This window comes from Dipteris shenzhenensis, chromosome 8, assembly GCF_047967505.1.
Source record: "Dipteris shenzhenensis isolate YYH24624 ecotype China chromosome 8, Dip_SZ_1.0, whole genome shotgun sequence".
Lineage (NCBI taxonomy): Eukaryota > Viridiplantae > Streptophyta > Polypodiopsida > Gleicheniales > Dipteridaceae > Dipteris > Dipteris shenzhenensis.
In genome coordinates, this window is record NC_141603.1 from 3,934,290 (window position 1) to 3,958,800 (window position 24,511).

Below are 24,511 nucleotides of genomic sequence, written 5' to 3' on the forward strand. Positions count from 1 at the left end.
CAAATTGGAGGTGCATGTGCTATCGATCTTTGAACTAAAGGTGCATATGCTCCCCGATTCTAAACTGGAGGTGCAGATGCTGATTGATCTTAAACTGGTAGTGCATGTCCTACCTTGTGTGGAGGTCCTTGAAATTGGGTTGCATACTGTGCATCCTCCAATTATTAAACCTTTATCTTTGTAAGCATCCTATTTGTCTCCTTATTCTGATATTATCTCCAAACATTTGCAAGAGCCTCCAAATCTATAGGTCTGCAACGTTCGATGGTTCAAGAGGTGGCATCACAAAGTATTTAGCATCTTTTCTTAAGAAAACAAAATGATTGCCCCCAACTTTAGGATCTAGAGACTTTGCCAAAATGTCCATAAATTTGTTTTTTGCTCCATTATTATTTTTACTACAAGGCTGAAAGTCAAATCTACCTTGGAAAATGTCCCACTCCATGGTTCCTCATCTTTTGTAAAATCTTTCTTTGGCATCACTAAGAAAAGCTTGTTTTCCTTTTGATCCAAAAACCAAGCTTTCCTACCCATGTGATGTCTAGTCCACTTTGCGAAGCCCTTGGCAAGATCATCTTTCCACTCAAAATTCAAGTTGAGATTGGAGACAAATGCTCTAATGCTGAACTTGGGAATATCTGCATAGAGTGCTCCATAATTTGGAATCCTATATGAAAAATACAGATTTTAGATAGATATAAACAAACAACTAAAATTTAGATAGGTTAACCATGTAATTTATTATATTAACATTTTGTATTTTATATTATTTATAATTTTTTATATCAAGCTGAAAGTCCTTAGACCTAGTGTTGGGTGAGTTGTTTCATTGTTGGTAGATGATGGAGAGATTGTGTTCGAAAAGGCTATAGGCTTGGCATGGTACAAGGACCTGACCCTTGTAGTGGTTCCACCTAGCTCTTATGCCTTGGGGGCACAAGACCCAAGTACTACCCCATGGGTTAGCTTGGTATGTAACATTCAAAAAAAAAAGAAAAAAACCACCTCCCTCTTCGCGAGTTTCTAGCGACTTGACCTTGGAGTTGTCCCATCTATTGTGAGCACAAGGGTGAAGACTACGTAACAAGTCAAGCCTTGGCTTAGCATGTAATAACACCCACATAAAAGCAAAAAGATCCACCACCCTCTTTGAGACTATGCATGAGTGGTCCCATCTAGCACCCATGCCTTGTGAGCACAGGGGCCAAGAACTATCATAAGGGTAGGCCTTGGCATTGCATGCACACACACACACACACACACACACACACACACACACACAATAATTTCGATTAGTAGATGTATGTATCACACACACACACACACACACACACACACACACACACACACACATGTATACTTCCCCAACTATGAATTATTCTTTTATGTACCCCCCCTCCCCCCATGAAATCTCCCCTTTATACTCTCTTTTTAACTACCCCACACACCAAGCACATTGATCCTCCCATACCTATTCTAATCCCTTCTCAACCCATTTACTGAATCACTCCTTACTCCACTTATGACTTAAACTTCACTTGTGACTTAAATTTTTTTTTTAATTATTTAAGAATCCATATGGTTGTCTATATTCCTAGGTAAAGCGATAACAAGCTGGGGAGAACACGCATTACCTATCTACCCAAATGTAACTATGATGTTCTAACACCTAGTTTGTTTGGATGGTGGCAGGTAAATGGACCTTGACCTCGAAACTTGGACTGCCTAAGGATTCAACATCTTTTTTTAATATTGTGTTTCTCAAAATCAATATTATTAAAATTTCTTAATTTTGGTGGAATTTTTGCAAACTCTAGTTGTTGCATTTTTCAACTTAGATGTCTCAAACATTTTTTCCTTATATGTTCCCCTTTTTTAACTTTTTGTCCAATTAATAGAATTAATTTTTTGGCTCAATTATTAATGGGGCTTTTTAATCTAAACACACTCTTTAGTTTCCCAATGCAACTAGCCTTTGGGTGAGCCTTTGGGTAAGCCACTGCCATACAGTTAATTCGGATAATTCTTTAGCATGGATAGTCCCTAGTCATTTTGTGATCCGCCTTATTTTTTACTAACTTTTATATCTATTTTGCAAAAGTGGTTTACGCATTTACTATTGACATCATTTTTTTCATTTTGACACTTATCGTACAAATCCACTTTTATTCACTTATTATTAGTAGGTGGGAAGTAAGTTCCACATGGTGGGCTTACTAACCACTATGTGGTCTTATCCTCTAGGTTGGGGGTGGTGGGCCACACACACACACACAATTTTATTTTATTTTTTATTAGTAAATGTATGTATCTCGCACACATAGATGCTTATTTCTACACACACACATACACATATACTTCCCCAACTATGAATTATTCTTTTATGTATCCCCCTCTCCACTTATGACTTAAAATTCACTTGTAACTTAAACTTTTTTATAAAAAAGTTCTAAGAATCCATATGGTTGTCTATATTCCTAGGTAAAGTGATAACAAGCTGGGGAAAATAGGCATCACCCGTCTACCCAAATGTAACTATGATGTTTTAACACCTAGTTTGTTTAGATGGTGGGAGGTAAGTGGACCCTGACCTCGGAACTTGGACTGCCTGAGGATTCGTTATCTTTTTCCAATATTGTGTTTCTCAAACTCAATATTATTAAAAATTCTTACTTTTGATGGAAATTTTTGCAAACTCTAGTTGTTGCATTTTTCAACTTAGATGTCTCAAACATTTTTTCCTTATATGTCCCTCTTTTTTTACTTTCTATCCAATTGATGGAATTAATTGTATGGCTCAATTATTGATGGGACTTTTTAATCTAAACACACACACATTCTATTATTTCCTCCCCTTTCTTTCTTACGACCCTTCTTTCTCCACCTTTCATTCTCAAAAGGAACTACCCCCCCCCAATCTTCCCCTGTCCCCATATTTTTCTCTAGTTTTCCCTAATTTCTTCCCTTTCCCCCCTATTTTTCCCAATCTTTCCCCTATTTTCTCCTAATCCCCTCTAATTTTTTCTCTATTTTCTCCGTATTTTTCCATATTCTTCACCTATTTTTTTCTAATTTTCTCCCCCTTTTCTTTCTCAAAACCCCCTATTTTCCCCTAATTCCTCTTTATTTTTCTCTTATTTTTCTAAAATTTCCCTATTTTGCTCTAACTTTTCCCTTCACTGCCTTCCCCACCCCCCTTCCATCTTCCCCTTTCCCCCTATTTCCTCTACTTTCCCCTAAATTTCCTCGTCCCCCCCCCTTATTTTCCCCTATCTTTTGCCTATTTTTTCATATTTTTCTCTTAATTCTCCCTATTTTGTCGTATTTTTTCTTATTTTTCCTTAATCTTCCCCTATTTTTCTCTAATTTGCCCCCCCTTTCCTTCTCTAGACTCCCTATTTTTTTCCTAATTCCCCCTAATTTTTTTCTATTTTTTCTTATTTTTTCATATTTTCCTATGATTTTCCTCTATTTTTTTGTATCCCCCCAAGATCCCCCCTATCCTTCTCCTTTTTCTTCCAAATTCCCCCAAATTTTGCTCTATTTTCTCTTATTTTACTCAAGTCTTCCCTCTTATCCTCTATTTCCCCTAATTTTTCTCTATCCCCCCCCTCCCGCGCTCTAGCTCTCTCTCTCTCAACCCTTTTTTCCCTCACCTCTCTCCCTACCCTAACCCCCCCCCCTTTCTCTCCCTAACTACCTCTCTCCCTTACCCCAAACTAAAATCTAACCACTCCTACTCCGGGGCTCTAGCTATTCTTGTCTCTCCGAGAACCTACCATGACGACTCGCTAGGCTCCACTGAACAGAGAATGACTAGCTTCCCTACACCTTATTGAATCACCCACCACGCCAATTGCTCCCCCTCTTCACCATGCTAGCCTCATCACGTTCGTGAGAGCTGCAAGCCTCTCGCCGCCCCTACTTCTTATCGTGCCTTTCAAGCCTCTATTATTTGGCCAACCTCCCTCGTTTGGTTACCTTTTGCCTCCATGGACTGCTGGCCCTTCCCATCCCCTATTGCTACCCTGATAGATTTGGCCTCGGCTTCTGTGCTCAGTTTGCCCGCTCTGCATCCTACCAGCCTACTACTCGCATTGTCTGTGCCTTCTCCCCTATTTCTTGTATCATCTCCTGCCACCTCTCCAGAGTCCACGCCTCCCTACTCGTGCTTGCCGCACTCCGAGACCATCCCACGTCTCTTCATGATCCTCCCCGATCACAGCTACGTCAGCTTGGATTTGTAGGTATCTTTCCCCTTTGCTGATATCTCTTCCCTTTATTAAACTCCATGGTCCTAAGGCTTTTCGTCGCCTTAACTCCTTACTTACATCTATTATCTAAATCTTAACCCTTCTATTTTAATGTCTCTAAGGCCTAACCCCCACCCTTTATATCTTAATTTTAAATTTGTTTTACTTCTCTCCCTCTAAACACCTAACCCCTCTCTTCTTACTCTTTTCTTAACTTTTTAACCTCTCTATTCTTTAACTTATCTCTCTTTTAGCCACTCTATTTAACCTCTCTATTACTTCTCTCCCTCTAAACACCTAACCCCTCCCTTGCTTACTTTTTTTCTAAATTTTTTAACCTCTCTATTCTTGTTTTTCTTTGTTTCCTTTTCTTGGCTTTTTAGCCACTTACTTTGTTTTACTTCTCTCCCTCTAAACACCGAACCCCTCCCCACTTACTTCTTTTCTTAACTTTTTAACCTCTCTATTCTTTAACCTATCTTTCTTTTAGCCTCTTTAAGACCTCTCTATTAACCACTCTTCTAGCCTCTCTATTAACCTCCCTATTTTTTAACTTATCTCTCTAACCCTCCTTAACCCTTTATTATTATGTTTTTCATTACTATCTATTTCCTTTTATTATCCTCTAAATTGTGATTTCTCCCATTTCTACCTCTTTTCTAAATACATTACTAATGTTTCTTTCTCAAAAAAGTGGTTATCCTCTCTATTGTGATTGGTCCCCTCCTCTTTCACATTTGTCCTACTTTCTACTATATTTTTTGCTCCTACTCTCCCCTCTACTCTTTTTCCTTTACATCTCCCTTTACACTCTATTAACCCTTAACTATCTTTCTACTTTTTGCTATCTTTTTTGCTCCTACCCTCCCCTCTACTCCTTTCGCTTTATATATCCCTTTACACTCTATTCACCCTTAACTATGTTCTTATAATTAATTGAAAAATCCTTTCACCTTTAATTTTCTAGTTACCTCACCCAAACCTTATTTCTTACATTACCTCTATATAGAGATTTTTAATAGTTCCCTTCTTCACCTTTTATATCTATTTGATCCTCTCTCCTCTTTTTCTAATTCTTTTTTTCTAAAAGTTATACACCACTTCCCTATGTCCTTATGACTAAAATTTCATGTTTATAAAAAATGCTCATGTTTATTAATCTCTTCTAACCCCCCCCTTTGCTCCTCTTTACTTAACTTTGACACTTCTAATTCTTAACCCCCTTTTTCCATCATACCTACCCTTTAAAAATCCCCTATGTTATTAACTCCAAATAAACTCTTCTATCCTACACTCTCTCCCTATTTCAATCACAAGTATACATTGAGATGTTTAAGTTTGTTGTTAAGCTTCTATTTGTATTGTGACATCGATAATAAGGGAGGGGTGTTACGATCCCAAATAAGGTCTAAGCGAAAGAAATTTCTTTTGTGAGGATGCATTTGGAGTGATCAACGGAGTTCAAGAAAAAATGGGTGTTGAAGAAGTAGTGTGAGTTTAGATGTTAACAACCCTAATAGGCATCTTCCTTTCAAAGATCAGCCCCTTTAGATGAGAGGTTGCAAATGAAAGCAATAGATTGGATGGACAAAGGTGCTAAGAAACTGAGGTTTTCTAGGCACCAAATTTTGTGTTCGATGGAATGAATTTTCATTTCAATATGTCTAGGGGGGAGAAGAGGCACACAAGAAGAAAAGTTTCTGAGTTCTTTGCTATCGAAAGGTTTAGGAGGCTGTGAGAGAGACACGGAGAGGGTTTCAAAGGAGGCTTTATCTTCAAGGAATGAGAGATCAAGGTTGATGAAGTTGTGAAAGTTTCTATTGGAAGGGGCTAGATCAACGGGGGTAGGGAGGGGGGAGAGCACCATTGAGAATGAGGATGTCATTTCCAAGGCTGAAAATGATTAAATGACACTCATTTAAAGTATTAGCATCAATGAGATCTATGGTAGCAAGATTGGAGGCAACTCTTTAAAGTGTAGCAAACCATCACTTTTGCTACAAGAGAACTTTAGGAGTTTAATCTAGTCATTGAGAGAGAGAGTTTCGATAAGTAACGGAGAACTTTTAGCAAGAGCTTCGAGATCATGAGTTCTAATAAAGGCAAAGAACTCAAGTGGTTGAAAATAAGAAAGTACTACTTGTGAGGTGGGAGAGGGAGTCCAAAGTGGGCTATCAAGGGATTTCGATTGGTGACATCCCATGAATATTTTTTAAAGGACAAGAAAAGGATTAGAAAATATTTTTTAATGGAAAAAAATAGTGAACAAAAAGTTAATGAAAAAGTAATGAAAGGAGTCAAGAAGTCAAGAAGGCCTTAATGACTTAAGTGCACCATGTGCAACCATCTAGAGTTGCAAGATTAAGGACATCTATGTGGAAGACTCGACAACAACCCTTTGCATAGTGAAATGATAAAAGAGTGAAGCTAGACAATGGAATAGAATGAGAAACTTATTGGATTAAAGGAAAGGTTTGAATAAGTAGGTAAAACCCTACTAAAATTGTTAATAAGCGGTAGGCAATTCTATCAAAATGATTTTGCATAAATTGCAAAATATTGAGCTTGAATAAGTCCTAGCAAGCATCACTTTTATTGAAGAGGAGAGTCTGCATACATGTCACCACAATCAAAATGATGCTAGCTCTTCAAACAAAGATGACAATTATTATGTCAAGAATTTTTGGAATGTCTTCAAGCCCTATTTAAAGTTTACTTGCCTCATCAAAAAGACAAAGATGTCTTGCAAGTCTACCATCCTCTAACTCAATCATGTCATTCCGTACATGCTCAAGCACCTTGAAATTTTCTTCCCCATCGGTTCCTTACAAGCCAATTTGTTTTCTTTCCTAAACTAGATGTCATAGTTGTCCAAAGAGGAAATAATTCTCCCTTGTCACCTTTTACCACTTTAGGATCTTGCTTCTTGAAATAGTCCAATCCCTCTCCCTTTCTATTGACTACTCCCTCCCTTCCTCCTTTTCCCTCTTTAGCCCTCAACATTCTCTCCCTTTCATCTATTTCTAAACTTAACCCCTATCCACTTGGTAAAAGAAGACACAGCTCTTCCCCAAAATATTCCCTCGAATTCCAAAAAATTTGTCCCTTCAACCCCACTTAGTAATCCCTCTTTTACCTCTCATCTAAAAGATTCCCAACTTGACTCTTTCACCACTTCAACTCCCAAAAGAAAAGCACTAGAGAATGATGATACCTCACACTTCTCCATCAACTAGGACAAACACTTCTCCATCAACTAGGACAAAACACTGATCTTCTCCAACTTCTTGGTTTTGTAGATTGATTACTTCTTCAGGCATGCCCAAGCTTCATGCCACCAAAGTACTCAATAATGGGTTATTTCATTTTCAATCATTTTTTAGAGACACACTTCTCTTACACTTTAGCATTGATTCTGACACTATCCACACCTTTGACTCCTTCTCCTTTAGTTGAATGTACATTCCACCACTTTGATTCTAACTCTACAAGCCCAAACTTGTGTTCTTAGCCAAATCCTTTACCTCTACTTGTCATTGTACCTCACTTAAGAGACCTACATCTTTTCTCAAACCATTTGATGATCAATTTCAGGTCCTCAGCTTGGACCCTAGCTTCTTTCATCATCCTTTTCTCCATTCTCACATACATTTTGGCCTCAATCACATTCCTATCACCCCCTTAGATCCTCATACAGCAATTCAGTCACTTACTCTTACTTTCCAAGATGTTTGTCTTAGTCTCAATTTGAATCACACCTCATACAAAACACAACTCTCCTAAATTTTTTGGAAAAGATTTCTTTTTTGTTTCCCTAACCTTAAGTCCAAAAATCCATTCTAAACCCTTCTCAAAAACCATGTGTGTATCACTGGCTTAGACAAAGCTTCCCAAACTCCCATTATCATTTGCAAATGTTTAATACAAAAGCTCATCCTAGTTAGAATAAACTCACTTGAATTTCTACTCCTAGTTGACCCCCCATCTGTTACACTAAGATCCATTTCAAACACACTTGATTCTCTTAATCTTCTTAACAGTTTCAGTAACCTTACCCCTTTCTCTCTCCACCACCCCCTTTCTCTCTCCAACCCTCCTATCTCTCTACTCCACTACCCCTTTCACTCTCTGCCTCACCACCCCCTTCCTTCCTCCACCCCTCACCTCTCTCTACCACCTCACCTCTCTCTACTCCCCTTCACCCTCCTCTAATGCTCTCCTCCTCACTCCCCTCGCACCTCTAAGCCCCTCTAGCCCCCGCTAAGCCTCCCCTTATTCAACTCCCAGGGCGTCATACGTCAACTGCCAAGCACGACAATGCACACACAGTGAGTGCATTTGGCACTTCGAGCATGATGCATGCCCACGTTGCATGCCTAGGGCACCATAGGTGCATCAAGCATTACAAGCACCCTGTTCTTTATGCACCATCGGCATTGCATGCCTAGGGAATTGCAATTTCCGTGTGCCCTACAAGTGTGCTTAAGGTGCCATGCTTAGGGCATGCTATGTGCCTAGGTACTGAGCACCTCAAGCATCGGCTCTACCACCGAGCACCACATCACCGCACTTTCAAGCATTGACAAGCCATCGATGTGCCACTAGGTGACATTCTAGACATGCTACACATGATTCCATTGCCACACCATTCCGCTGTGTCAAATCTATCGCCATAGATTTTCACACGGCCACCGTCGTACCACCCCGTGCCGCCAATCCAACCGACGGTCATCGCTAATCCCCAAATTCCATGCGTCATCATCATACCCACCTCCACCCCCTCACTCTTCGCCTGCCCTGCTCAGCCTCAATCAGTGTGTTGCAAGAGAGAGAGAGAGAGAGAGAGAGAGAGAGAGAGAGAGAGAGAGAGAGAGAGAGGGAGGGAGGGAGGGAGGGAGGGAGGGAAAGAGAGAGAGGAGAGAGAGAGAGAGAGAGAGAGAGAGAGAGAGAGAGAGAGAGAGAGAGAGAGAGAAGTAGTATAAAAACTAACCTTAAGTTTAGTTATAACTAAGTACATTAGGTTAGGTTAGCCTAGCCAACCCTTTCTTAAGAGATATGACTTGATCTAGGTGGAGGGGCAAAAAAAGAGTGCAATGGTGATGTGGCACTATGAGTCACCTCTAGTATTTCATCTTGGAATGGCAAAGGAAAATGATCCCTCTTAGTACATGCATTAAAAGAACGAAAGTCCACACAAATATTATTGTTATTGCAAGGCATTTTAAGCCCAATCGTGAGTGCCACTCCGTTATAATGAAACTACTTGGAAGGGGGGGGCTTCAACCCAAGAAACCAAGCGTGCAAGTAGGAGGTTATCATCTTCAAGGCAATGCAATCTCTCTACTACATGTCATTTAAAATCAATTCAAGACATGTGCAAGAGTAATAAATATCTAAGAACCATGAACACAAGATACTTGACCTCCTTATGGAGAGAAGTCAATTAAGATGGTGGTGGAGTAGTTACAGTAGGCGTGGTGGGATCGCCTAGAAACCTCATTGCAAGGATTGCTCAAATTGAGATGACTGTGAAGGAAACCAATCAGTGCATGCAACAACTTCCAAGGATAGGTGGAGAGGGGTCAGTTGTATATGACAATGGGTGTAGACTACAAGTTGACAAGATGTCCCTTACCACTCCTTCAAAATTTCCCCAATGTTGAATTCTTAATCCCCACCAGCTGAGCCAACTCTCCATGTAACTTAGCTTGGCTGCTAGAATAGCTCCTTGCCTCCAAAATGCACATATCTCTTCAAAAAGTTGGTCTACCTCCTCCCTTGTTTGACTCAGATACCATCACTCACATAACTCCTTGTGCTCCACACAATGTCTAGTCACTACCTATGCCTGATATCGATGCAAGGTAGCATAGAGAGTATATGGCTTGATCAGAGGTAGCAACAAGCAGACACAATAGACCGAGGGAGATGGCAGAACCAAGGTCTGGAGCAAGAGACAGGTAGACTCTCCAGTGAGTTAATGCACAGATCAGGCTTAGGGACCTTTGCTCCATGTTCACCAGACCAGAGGAATGACCAATGGGGGTGACAGTGGCACTAGTAGACCACAATAGACCACACATACTGACCTTACACTAGCGCTCTTTCATGCCACGACAGCCTCATGCAACCTCCACCAACCTCTAGAGGATCATCCCAGTGATGTCACATCCTCTCCATGGGCTCATGTATTAGTGTTTCTATGTTGTATTTGTCTTGGATGTGGATATCTTCTTAAAGGTTCCACCCATTTAGCTCATTGTATTAGGTTCTTTTAGTCTCATAGACAACCCCTCCCCCCCCCTGCCCTCTCTCACCAGAGAGCCATCATGGCACCTAGATACATGGAGCCTGAGCATGTACTTGGACCATTACCCTTGAGTACTTGATGCTATTTTTGCTTTTGTTGTTACTAGATTAGCAATTTAATACCTCTAGTGGGCCCTTTGCTTCAGCCCAACCATCGTGGCTTGTATGTGTGTGTGTGTGTTTGTGTGTGTTGTGTAAGATCTATTATGACCACTCTCTCTCTCTCTCTCTCTCTCTCTCTCTCTCTCTCTCTCTCTCTCTCAATGGTCTTTCTAGGATAGACAGCATTTGTTTCATTGTTGAACTTGCCTATAAAGTGACCGGGATTTAGTTCCTAACAAAATCCACCCAAGCTATCTATGTCTTGAATGTCAATCTATAAAAATAAGTATTATGCTTAAGATATTTTAATCTTCATATGTATACAATATTTTGGTTGTGTACCATTGTTTATCCATATATTTTCATCATTCTCAAGTATCAATTTCTCATGGAGATCAATAGAGTTCTTGGGTTTAACTTCAGCATGCTCTATAGCATGTGAACCTTGTCATCATCAATACCCATTCTTCTCTGGATCCATAAGAACTCCTCCTCTATTGTAGTCCTTCACTTTCATATTCCCTAAAAAGAGTTGTGTAGTTGCACATGATGAGCAACACCTAACAATTGCTATGTGTGGCAACAAAATCCATCTCGCTAAAGAAATGTTGATTCCCAAGGTTTCATATCCTGCATTCGCCTAAAAATATGAGCTGTCAAGTGGTTATGACCTCCAAAGGATAATTTATAGTTTGAACCTATATCGGAATCTGACATCAAATTAGCAATAATCTAGAGTACAGTTAGTCATTTGTGGTGTGCTCTCTAGCTGTGCCCTCTCTCCTCAACTCCACTCTTCTCCTCTCCCCTCTTCATAATTTGTCATGGTATCAGAGCATTGCTTGCATTGATTGCGTTGGAGCCTGGGAGGCTTGTGGAGGAGAGGTTGAGCACTGGCTACTCATAGGATGTCCCATGGGAGCAATGAATCCCCTAGTTTGGGCAGTTGCAATTGTAGGTGTAGAGCCCTTAACAGGAGATAGTTTGTTGGTCGCCTTTGTTGTAGATCTACCAGGTTGTGGCTACAGAAGTCATTGGAACGTGCGCATTGCCTTACCTCTTTTGCCCTGCAATTGGTAGAGCTGCCTTCACTTGCAGTTGGAATCTTGAAAGATTCCGGTGGCCCTCATCCAAACACATGGCAAGATAAGGCAATCTCTCTAAGTGCCACATCAACAGTCCCATGAGGCTACCATGTCATCATTATCACTGAGAAACCAAATCAACCAGATTTTTTGCAACAATAGTGAAACTGGTCATGCTTATGTAATCAGGATAAAAGACTACAACAATCAACTCGTAGCAACAGGAAAGACTATGAACCCCACAAAAATGGTTCAAGTAATCCTGAATGGACTACGAGAGGGATACGAGAATCTAGTCCAAAGTATTGCCATCCAATGGCAAATTCTGACACTGGAAGAACTCCAGTCAGCAGTCCTACTTGGTGAAGAACTCAGGACGTAAGCCATTCAAGCATGTAAAGGTCACTCTAATGATCAAGCATTCATAGCTTTAGACTGAAGCAGAGGCAGAGGTAGATCATTCTAGAGAAGTGGTCATTATCAACAATAGAATCATAAGCAAAATCAGCATCAACAACATCAAAATCAGTAAAGAGGAAATCATTCCAATCGAGGAAGATTCCAAGGATGAGGGAATGCATCCACTAATGTGTCAAACATCCGGGATTTGGGGATTCATACAGGTGTATCGACATTGCATAGTGATTCCATGAGTGCTATTCAGCTAGCACGGAATACCTCTACTCTTTTTTGTGTGGCTAGTACACCTAGCATCATTGTTAGTGTAGCTCTCAAATTTTTTTAAATTGGAGTCATGGTTGTCGTCCCCCTTATTGAGTCATGTTTTTTTAATAGCTCTTTGGAAAGGCTTAGATGCATTGATTTATCTAAATGTTGATTGCAATGATTCCTTCTCTTTAGGAGTTTTCTTTTTAATTTTTGGAATCTCATTGAAAGAATTTATCATAGAAGCTCTAACCACTTATAATTTCTTTCAAGGAAATGGGTGTTCAGCTACAAAGTAGACACTAAATTCCATAATATCAATGTGCAATAGTATAATCGTCAATAACATTAACAATTACTTATCCATTTGTGCACTCAAGAAAGGAAATAGGGTAGGACATACCTTAGTTTATATGAAGTATACGAACTAATCAACACTAGGAAGTGAAAACATTCTCAAGAGAGAAGTTCACAAACAATTTTGAGGGGACAACAAGTTCACATCATCATGACACTTTACATGTCATGTAATTGGTCTCTATAGGTTTATTGATTTCCATTATCCTCGTCATCATAGACATTGGACGAATAGTAAAGCCAAAGGAAACCTTTATAGCAAACCCATTATAGCTTAGAATCTTATTGAGGTCTTAGAGGAAAGGTCACCAACAAATGTACCAAAAATAATGTGATAGTTCAAGAACTCTTCATCATTGAAGAATTTAAAAAAAAGTAGTTGTGTTCCAACATAAGATAGTTGATTCAAAATATCCTACCAATAAAAAATGCTTCCCTAGCTACAATAACAATAAAATAAATTAAGCACTCAAACATCAAATTAAAGCATCATTAATGCTAATCATTAGTACTTCCATGCTTAGCCATAGAAACTCTTACTAGATCTTTGTTAGAGCTATTGGATTTGGTCCAAACAATTAAGTTATCATAAATACATAACAATGGAGCTTATACCAATAGTTCTACAACAATAGAATAATATTCAAATCTCTTAGTCTTTAGTAATTCAGTCCCATTACATAACATTTATAAGAATGAGACATAACAACCCCATTTCAATGTGATTAACAATATGAAACTTATAATCCAAATGCCCAATAGTATCAAAAGAAGTATATTAATTCCAAAAACCCACATCTAGTACATTTATGCATAACAAATACCACAGTGTGGTCTCTCTAAGGACCTCTCTAAACCCACCCATCTGATGTCACAATACATTCTAAAACAACACCACAATAAGAATCTTTTCATTCATGAAATCAATCGTGACATGCAATTTTGCTACATCCAAAAGAGGGAGGAAGGAGGAAACATTTTGTCTAAGAATGAGCGAGCAATAAGGAAAAACAAAGGGTGAGGGTGGTGGTGAATGAGGGATTACAAAGGTGATTGTGTAGACAATGATTGGAATTGAATAGAGTGGCCTATATTTTGAGAGCTTATTAGAACAATATTAAATAATGTTCATCAAACTTTGTAGATTTAGATCCCTTTTATATCCTTAAATAGCAAACTAGCAAACATAATTTGAACAAAAAAGGAGCTAAGCATCCAATGAGATGCTCTAGAGAAGATAAGAAATCCTCAAAAGCAAATTGTTATACAATAAAATAAGTTGCTACATCAAGCCCATCCAATCCCCTTTGGCAGCTTATTATGGCACTAAGCATTTGAGAAAACATATAATCAATTGAACAAAATTACTTCAGAGAGCATTTAATCACTTGGATTAGCAAAAGAAATAATCAAACAATAAGGTTTACATTAATGCGTGAAACATAGATCTAAAAACATCAATGACTGTGTGTGACTTAATACTAGAATAGAAATCTCCAATGTGACAGATTCACTTTGAGGTGTAAAACTAAAACCATCAATGATCTTCTGTCACTGACCATTGATGATCCTATGTGACTTAACAATGAATAGCAATCTCCCTTTGTCGATGCATTAGGTGAAATCTTGACTCAAAAAGTTCCCTTTCCATTTGAGATTTAAACTTGATTCTAATCAAGAATTAAGAATCCACCAATAAAGAGGCTCTTGCATTGACAATTTGAAGGAAACTTGCCTACTCCTTATATGTTCGGAAACTCAATGTCATCCATCTTACCAAAGTAAAGCGCAGTTTAATTCTCCTAAAAACTTTGTGGATATTGGATATGTGGCAATATCAATGGTGATCCAAGACAAGGATAAGACTCATTGCAACCATGACTAGAGTGTCACGAGCTACTCTCTCCTTCCACCATAAGGAAGGTGTATAGCGACCATAGATTTCCTTCCAAGACAAGGATAAGACTCATTGCAACCATGAATAGAGTGTCATGTGCTACTCTCTCCCTCCACCATAAGGAAGGTGTATAGCGCATAGATCTATACATGATCTAATGGCCATAAATCATTGTAATAGTGGTAGGCTAGATTTGGGATTAGGCTATGTGCACATGTTAATGGTCACGCCGCTTGCGCTATGTACATGCATGCCCTTATATGCAAATCATGATGCAATGATCTAATGGCCATAAATCATTGTAATAGTGGTAGGCTAGATTTGGGATTAGGATATGTGCACATGTTAATGGTCACGCCGCTTGCGCTATGTACACGGATGCCCTTAAATGCAAATGGAGCTAAAAATAGGCACGTCATGTGCACCCTTAGATGTGATTCATGATCTAATGGTTGGATGTAGGCAACTCATGCATGCCCTTAGATGTGAGTTGGGATCTAAGGGTTCAAAATAGGTGCCTAATGTGCACCGTTGGATGAAATATCATATCCAATTCTTGAAAATAGGTGCCAATTTTGCACCATTAGATGAAGGTTAAGTGCATCCAAACCCTCCAAAAATGCCCAAAATTGTAAGGAAATAGAACTTTAAAAGCTCTACGCATCCTATACCTCATTATGCCTTGTGTTTAGTGCCTATTACCATGCTCAATGAGCCCATGGATTAATAAATTCATCAACGTCTTAATCAAATCCTTATGAGGCACATTTTGAGTCCAAAGCTCCCCTAATGGGGTTTTTGTCTTCAAGACTCAAGTCCATACTAGTGCAGTAGCTTAAGGATTATTCAACGCCTACTCTAATTACTCAACCTTGAACGAGTGTAGGGACAAGAAGCAAACCATCATAAATTTCTACCTTTTTTGCTACTAGAGGTGAGTGTCATCAATGCGATACCACATACTCAACCTTGAATGAGTGTAGGGACAAGAAGCAAACCATCATAAATTTCTACCTTTTTTGCAACTAGAGGTGAGTGTCATCAATGCGATACAACATACTTGAGTTCATGTTGAATAGATCCTATTCAATTGCACCATCTTCTTCATTTCTATGCAAATTCTTTACTATGAATTCCCATAGATTCAATAGTCAGTTGCAACCATTGCATATCACTACACTACTCTTGAGTAACACGTTACATGACAAAGCTAGAATCACAATGCACATAATAATAAACCACTTCCTTCTATTGTAAAGTATTTGATAACAAAGATGAGCCTTTAGGTCACAAAAGCATCTGAGTTAAAGACAACTATAAGTAAAGACAGCTTCATGTTATAGTAGCATTTGAGGTAAAGATACCTACGAGTAATACATGGCACAATACTTGACAAAGATTCATTTAACATACAACATTGTGATTCTCTACAAGCGAATCAACAAAAAAGATGAAACAACTCACATGAAGAATGCTTCACATTGTTTATCCATTTTGCATTCTACATAGCATTTTACATGTACCACATGTGAGTGGTATGGGTATCACATTTGAGAGTGCAATACCAAGATTGGCAAACTCAATCTATAATTTCTTATGTTCCTTGTAGGTGTCTACCTAGTTACCCATAGGGATTTAGAGAATGACCCCACAATCCATAGCTCTTGGTGTTCCAATTATAAATGGTTTTATGCCATCAATTGAAAGCATCAACGTTCTTGCCATATAAACAAATTGTTGCTGGGAGGTCATTGAGGGGATTATCTTAGTGCAATTTGCATGCATCTTAATTTCAAAGGTTGGGGGATGAGGCATGCAAACATTTCAATTTCAAAGGCTAGAGGAATGCACTCTTTCCTAAGGGAGTGTGCCGCATGCTCAATCCTTACTTCACCCTTGTTTAGAGGTTCTCTTCCTACAGGAGCCCTGCTACCCATTTTGTTCCTTAATCATTATCTATTGCATTCAGAGTTCCCACAACAAATTTTCTTCCTCAATAGGAGAGGTTTCCACACTTGTGCATCAACCTTCTTAGCTGGATCATCTCACACTAAATCCTCATGATTCAAAAATATTTCCCCCCAGTCTCCTCATGGCACCTAAGCAATGTTGTGAAAATTGAAGTATACGTCTTATAGTTCTATAGTGTTTCTCAATGGATGACTCTGTCACCAAGATCTCTAGAATTTCCAATTCATGGATCATCACCCTAAGGCTTGGGTAAGTTCAACTAGGCAAAAGAGGAGGTTTCCCCTTGCTACATGGGAACCACCATGTGCACCAATTCCACCCAATTTCAATTTGATTCTCTAGTTCTTGAACTACTCATGAAGAGGAGTAATTATAGTCGAGGGGTGGTAGAGACTATGAAAGGTTACTTGTGAATATAAGGTTGTTTGTTGGCATGTGTGGTAATATCCATCGATATCCTCAAATATCATTGTAAGATCATATAGGTCAAGCCTCTCATAGTATGCATACCACCTTGGAACCACAATGCATATGATAAGACATCCCTTTAGAGTTGGATGCCTATGATGACTCCAAACATCTCTTGATTGCTAGAATACCAAGTACGGATATGACAAATCTCGAGTTGATACAACTTCACCTTGCTTCCATTGATGATCTCAAGTAGCATTCATCAAAGGTCCTCAAGTTATAGAGTACAATTCATGAAGGTCTCTATCACTAGAAATGGTCGATGAAAGTTTGAGATTGGACTTCTTGGGACCTAGTCTCGAGTTGTGTTAAACTGCAAGCATTCCATTCTTGAGAGGCTTCCACATTATGTGGTGATTATGTCATGCCTTTTGCCTCTTCTCAATCACATGCTGGGCACACAACAGAGCTCGAAGCTTATTGAGCAAAACCTATTTTGGATTGCATCAAGCTCTCTAATTCAATTCTTGTTGCTACTTTAAGGATTGGGACTAAGCATTCCAAAGGCAATGCTGCCTCTATGTCATATGCCATCTAGAAGGGCATCAATGATGACGCCAACTTGTAGGTTGTTCATTAAGACCACAAAACATTTGGCTTGAAATACTACTCAATCGTATTGGGATTAATCAGTCTGGTGAGTACATGTTTGAGGACACCTACTTCATAAAATGGGTTCCTTGGTTTTTCTAAAAAACTTGATAGGGGATTCAAATCTAGAGATGAGTTATCAAAGTTCTACTTCTTGTCGAGTCATTACGCAAGGCCTTTTCTTTTGTCCATTTAACAGCATAATCATTAGCTATGAATATGCACGTATTTTGAGCAAGTTGGGTGACTAGAGTCCCATGGAGTCAAGTCCCCATCTTTGAATGATTTGCTTGGATTTAAAGGAATGTGATTGTCAGAGAGAGCACATCCTTGAGTTCCCAAAAACCATATCTTTTGAAATAGTAATGGGCAACTACAACCAAAATGATCCACCATAAACCTACTTGGAGAAATTCCTAGTAATCAAATTCTCTCTTAAGTGTCCACTTGTGCCTCCTTGGCATGCTTCTTCACCTATGACTCCTTGGTGTGCTTATTCACCTATGACTCCTAAGTGTCTACGTATAACTCCTTGGTGTGCTTCTTCATGCATACCATGTTGCTCATGAGCATGGACCCATCATTTTAGAATTCAATCTGCTCCTTGCTACTGTAGTTGTGTATAATGATGATATGTCTCCATGCTTTCAAACTATCATTGATGGTCTCAGGGCATATTCTCAAAACTGTGGTAGAGGTGAGGTATTGGCTAAGTTTCTCATACTCTAGATCATGCAAACCCACCTCAAACAAGTGTGCTTTGGGAGTTCTTCTAACACTATGGCATGTCCTTGCTTGCTTGGTAGTCCTAACAGGTAGTTTGCTCTTGAATGGGTTGTCGAGTTTGTGTATAATCTTGAAGTTGAATTCCTACAATAACAGCATCCAATGCACAAACTTGATTTTTTGTCAATGAAGTACAATAAATCTTGGTGATTAACATAGAATACGAATGGATTACCAAGCATTGGTGGCAAAATTTTTGCATACAATAAATCTTGGTGATAGAATACAAATGGATTACCGACATTGGTGGTAGAATTTTTTCATAGTATATCCCATCTCAAGTGATGTGACACTTGGTCATTGTATAGTTACACTCGGGGAGAATAAATCAAGAAAGAGTTAATAGGTGTTCCCTAACATAGGCAGGTATGCAAGAAAGAGTTCAGAGGAGAGAATGCATCAAGAGAAGAATATCTATTCAAATAAAAGAATATCTATGGGATGAGGGTTGTCAAGCGGAAAGGAAAATAAAATGTTTTTTTGAGGTGAACGTGAGACATTTGAGAGCGCTTGAGGTTTTAAGAAGTGAATTTTGATGATAAAAGATCTAGGGTCTAATTGTACTATTGCCATATGTAGCACTTGCTTGCTTTCCAAATTGGCATGGTTCCTAGACTCTCATAGGTTTCTGACTAGTTTACTCACTCCTTGTTTTACTTCCCAAAATATATTCTTACCTTATTGTGCCTTTTGGTACCATGAGAGTCATTCCACTACAAATGTTATGAATGACAGTAGTGATGTGCTAGTGTAAGCTGGCTTGTGCTAAGTGATGATTGAGTCCAAATTCTACTCCCATCTTGTTTTCATGAGGACTAGGAAAAGATATGGTTAATAAAGCACAAATCCTACAGCAAGGTGTTCATGAAGTATCAAATTTCCTATCTAATTAAGGGAGAGGGTTTTATGCTTGCCTTCAAGGGTGTGTGATGTCTAGCCCACAACATGTAGCTATTTAAAGCTTTGCCACATATCCCCATACAAGGCCTTGTAGGGGTCTTAATGTCCTTAATAGATCACAAGGTATAATGAGAATAAGGTTTGATGGCTTAGAATGTTCTAGGACATTACAACTTGGAAAGGTTTGAAAGTTGTCGAATGCACATATGAATGCACATTGCTAGAAGTACAAGGTGAGGAATCAAATAGTTTTGGCTTGCGAAGAAGCTTGAAAGCCTTAAATGAGAACAACAAATGCTCTGTATCCACAACCTTCTAACCTTGTCCAAAATCCACTCTCTTTAAAGAACCTTACAAGCACAACTACAATTTCTATTTTGTCGTCTAAAAGAGTATCCCTCAATTTTAAATTAGCATTTTATCATGTTTTAATGGCATTTCTTATCATTAACTGATGTTTATCCTAATGCCATTGATGGTAATCCTAATTTTAGCTTGACAAGGTAAACCCTACGAATCATCGCTATCAAGGGTAAAACGACCATTATATATAAAAAACTATCACGAATTCTATTGTGGGTCGATCAAGGAAAGTGAAGCTCATTTGAATAGCTAAATATAAGGCAAAATATTTACAAAAAATGAGGCATCGAGTCTAATATGAACAAGGACCAATAGCATACCACACACAACATAACTCACATTGAGAAATTAAGCTTGTGGATGGTCCGTGGTTGTGTTGAACACACACACAAGGCTTCGTACGACTCTGCACACAAGTTGACTGGTTTATATAAATGCAAACACACCTCATTTGATTTATTTTTTAAATTCACAATTATTGTAGTAAGCGTTTGCTTGCATTTATATGCTTAGGAGTATTGGATGTTTATAAACACGTGCACATCATGCCACCCTTGTGAACGTGCATATGCACAAAGCATTTGGTGTCATACAAAGGTACATATGTGTCCATATATGGCTGAACATGCAATTGCCTTATCGTATTGTCCTTGTCATAAAACATGTGCCTCTTTGGAGGGATCCCATATACATGTATAAATGTAAGCAATTGTGCATGAGCGATTTCACATGTATGTGTAGATTTCTAGTGATCTAAACGTACACACTCCCAAATTCCTACAAAAAAATTCAGATTGGTTGTGCATGCTTGTGCTTAGGTCAATGCAAGCACACGCATACGAATGCATCAATTACACATGCATGTGCTTGGTTTCGTTTATACAAATGCGCGTGCAAACATGAGCACCAGTGCACACATATTTAGAAATGTGTTTAGATGTTTCCTCATCATTGACTAAATCTCACCACATTTCCTCAACTCAATGATTCATAGGAATCAGTATGCATACACAGATGCATGCGTACCATCTAAATGCATTTCAAGAGTATGTCAATTCTAAGTTCATTCTTAGATGCATACATAAATTGTTCTCATATCAAAAAATGTGCAGGCAGTAACATACATGTACTAATGCAACCATGACAAAGATCTACTAAAACTGATTGCCCATTTTATGTCAAACATCTATTGAACAAGCACACACATGAGCATGAATGAAGGTATGTTTGAATGAAGCTGGACGTTCACATTATTGACCTTTTCCATGTAGTTGCATATCAATTGAAAAAGTGCGGGAGTATAAATGAATTACACCTGGAAACGGGTGTATGTCTTTAATATGACCCCTCCCAAAAGAGGCATAAACATAAGCATTGCTTGTCCAGCTACCCATCAGCCATAGCATTTTGATGTGTAAATGTCAAAACACTGCAGCAAATATAAGAAACATTTTGAACTTGGAAGTAGATGCTTTACACATACATTATATGGATATTTCTATGCTTGGAGACGTACACAAAGGTGTGGCCAAGAGTCAACACACTGTTGCATAAATGTGCACAAAAATGGCACAAAAGAGGACGTATTCATACAAACACCGGAAAAAATGGTACTTCATAGATGGATACAGCAATTCTGGATGCATGTGGACATACAAGTATATTTCTCCTACACAAGGGGGAAGCAATTATGGGTGAGGAAAGGAGAAGCCCACATAACCACATTATCAGTCTACCCTGAAAGGGTGGAGCATGTATTTTCCTTTTAGGATCAGCATTTCTAGCACTTCTGCCTGAATGTACACACAGCTAGCATGGGAGAGGGGGAAAAACACATCCCATACACGGATTTTGATCCTGAAGACTGGCAATTCTAAAGTTACACTGCGAATGTACGCTATGTACCTGCTAAGTACAAACTTGGAGCTATAGGAATGCTTGACTATAACATTTTAGTTTCATTCTGGGTTTAATTTTCAGAAATGATTGACCAGTAAAATGCACAGTATAGCAAAATCTCCCCACAAGGCACAGCCAGTTAGCTTGGCTTGTCTGCATGATCTATCAAGGGCTCTCGAGACTCTTGACTTCGGCTCCAAGAGTGATCATCTGATTCTAAACTACAAGGGTGATTGTCTGATTCTTGACTACAAGGCTCAGCAGAAATGGTGATAACAACAGGTTGCTTCAACTCAGTAGGCTGGGTGTCCTGGGATTCGGACATAGCATAGCTACCCACCCATATCGTGGCCCCCCTACCATGCCAGTTCCCATCTTGCACATTATTCATCTCCAAGGTCCGTGCCTCCTGAAACACCAAGCTTAAGAATGATGAAGATGCAGGTAAAAATGAGGAAGTCTATGTAGTCAGAATCATCCAGACCATTTTAAAGAGCCCTTGTCATAAAACCTTAGTGCACATTGAAATTAACTATATCACACCTGACATAACGTGCAGCAGCCACAAAAGAAATGATTCAAAACATCATCTAGAGCACTGATAACTCCATCAGAGTCACTTCCCTGCGAGAAAAGAACGTGTTAAGTGGAATGAGCCCAATCATACAACCCTACATGGTTTGATGACCCCTATCCAGGCAGCTTTGGTGCACTATAAATAGCCTCACAATACGAAATCACTCCCAAAATCAATTATTGTGATTGTTAGACAAACTGGCTACAATTCCAACACAAAATCTGTGAAAAAAAGTTGTCAGTGCAACGTAGTGAAAATAAAGATTTATTCAAAGATACCTTAATATTGAACCTTCGTCGTATTTGAATGCGATAGTAGCCAGCGTATGATGCTACAGAAACCAAAAGTACAAGTGCAAGATAAAGGAAAAAATGGCCATATCTGCACATGAATAGACCGTAGCTGATCAGAGCACCTGCAACCAAAACAGAATGAATCCCACCCTGCAAAAAGCAGCAGTAGAATTGAGAAATTGAATGGTAGCACATGAAGAGCTGTTGCATGCAGAATCGCCAGACAGGTCTTGTAATCAGTTCTTGCTTATCACTGAATCAGAAATATCTATAAGATGGCCACTTCTTTACCACACATCAGTCAGTAGTTTGGCTTGGGAAGTCTCAATGGCATGCTATAACAGGGAAAAATTTTGTATCAATGAAGAGATTATATTAAACCATAGATCAGTAAAATCTCATTCTTCTGTTGCCCTCATCTACCCTCTAGAACGCCAAATACATCAAGTTTTCCAACAGCACAATGTTTTGCGGTCCTCCCTCACCAAACAAAGCATGTTGGGACCATCACTGCATGATATCAGACTTAGTACGGTTTTTGCAGCACTTCAAATGGTCTAGCAAGGCATCAAGACTTTGGATTTTTTTATCAGCAGACTCTCTCATTGGCAAGTTCCTCATGTCTGATCAGCAGAAAGATTCTTTCGCAAATGGTGGTATGTTCCTGGAGAAGAAGCAAAATGTCAACCACTATCTTCTAACTACCGGCAGATCACGGGAGTAGCACCAAATTTGTTCCACCCAGCCAATATTGCTGAAGCGTGAGAGCTGACGGAGAAAATCAGATCAGAAACATACGTGAACAGTCCATTCTCCATCTCTCACTAACTCCAACAAGCCCCATCTCCCTAGATGGATCTAGATGCCACATGTCATCATCATAGGGCCTTCCTAATGCAACGTTTCACCCCTCACTTGGGAAGCTTTAATTTCCTTTGCCCCTAGGCACATTTCTTGCATTAGGCCCTTAGCCTTAGATCCACCTAGTCTGGTGCTATCAACCCTCACCTAGGACCTTGACATTAATTCCCTCCCGATCATTTACATGAAGCACAAACAGATATATTACAAGCATAGATCCTTTAAGGGAAATGTCGACTGATTCTTCTGAGGTCATGCTACCTCGGCTAGAGCATAACATTCCTTCCCTCTTCAGACATCAGCGTCCTCGATGATGAAGTCTGGGAACACTCTCCGCAACTGGTATACGGATTCCCAGGTAGCTTCGGATAGAGGCTGACCATGCCATGCAACCAACACTGTGGGTATCTTCCGATTTCGTATTTGCATTGTTCCTCGGTCCAAGATTCTTGTTGGTTTGCGCCTTGCATTATCCTCTATCTCTTGAAACAAAACCACACCTTCGATTAGTGAGTCACCTGTATGTAAAAATTTCTTTAAGCGCGAAACATGAAAAACCGGGTGCACCTTACACCCCTGTGGCAATTCTAATTTATAGGCTACCTTGCCTATTCTCTTTAGAATTAACCACGGCCCACAGTATCGAGGTGATAACTTAGCACACTCTCCTGAAGTTAACGACTTCGAGTGCGAAGGAGCTTTGAGAAAAACTTTTTCTCCTTTCTTAAATACTCTTATAGACCGGTTTTCATCCGCATAGACCTTGGCTCTATCCATAGCCTGGCGGATGTTAGCTCTCGCAAGTGCTAGCATCTCCCGCATCTGAACCACAAAGTTCGCGGCACTAGGCACTTTCTGAGGTACTCCAACTATAGTTGGATTCGCTGGTCTATAACCATAGTTCAGCTCAAACGGACTGAACCTTGTAGAGGAATGCTTTCTATCATTGTCGGCAAACTCTAACAATGGCAACCACTTGTCCCATGTATGTTGCCTCAATGACACATATGCCCTCAGCATATCCTCTAAAGTCTGGTTGACTCTCTCCGTCTGACCATCCGTTTCAAGATGATTCCCACTACTCATTCCCAACTCAGTCCTTAGTGTCTCAAATACCGCTGTCCAAAAAT

General features: G+C 39.3%; 1 protein-coding gene across 2 annotated transcripts in view; it reads right to left on the bottom strand.

The window, feature by feature from the left end:
* Positions 1-21,286: 21,286 nt before the first annotated feature.
* Positions 21,287-24,511, bottom strand: part of LOC147898989 (PLAC8 family protein) — a 34,884-nt gene continuing 31,659 nt past the window's right edge. For both annotated transcript variants that reach the window (XM_087378151.1, XM_087378150.1), the window contains 3 exons: positions 22,506-22,670; positions 22,194-22,274; positions 21,287-22,059 (listed from right to left, as the gene is read on the bottom strand). In XM_087378151.1, the coding sequence (XP_087234277.1) occupies positions 21,790-22,059; positions 22,194-22,274; positions 22,506-22,670 (516 nt within the window). In that variant the 3' untranslated portion in view covers positions 21,287-21,789. The remainder of the gene's footprint in view (positions 22,060-22,193; positions 22,275-22,505; positions 22,671-24,511) is intronic.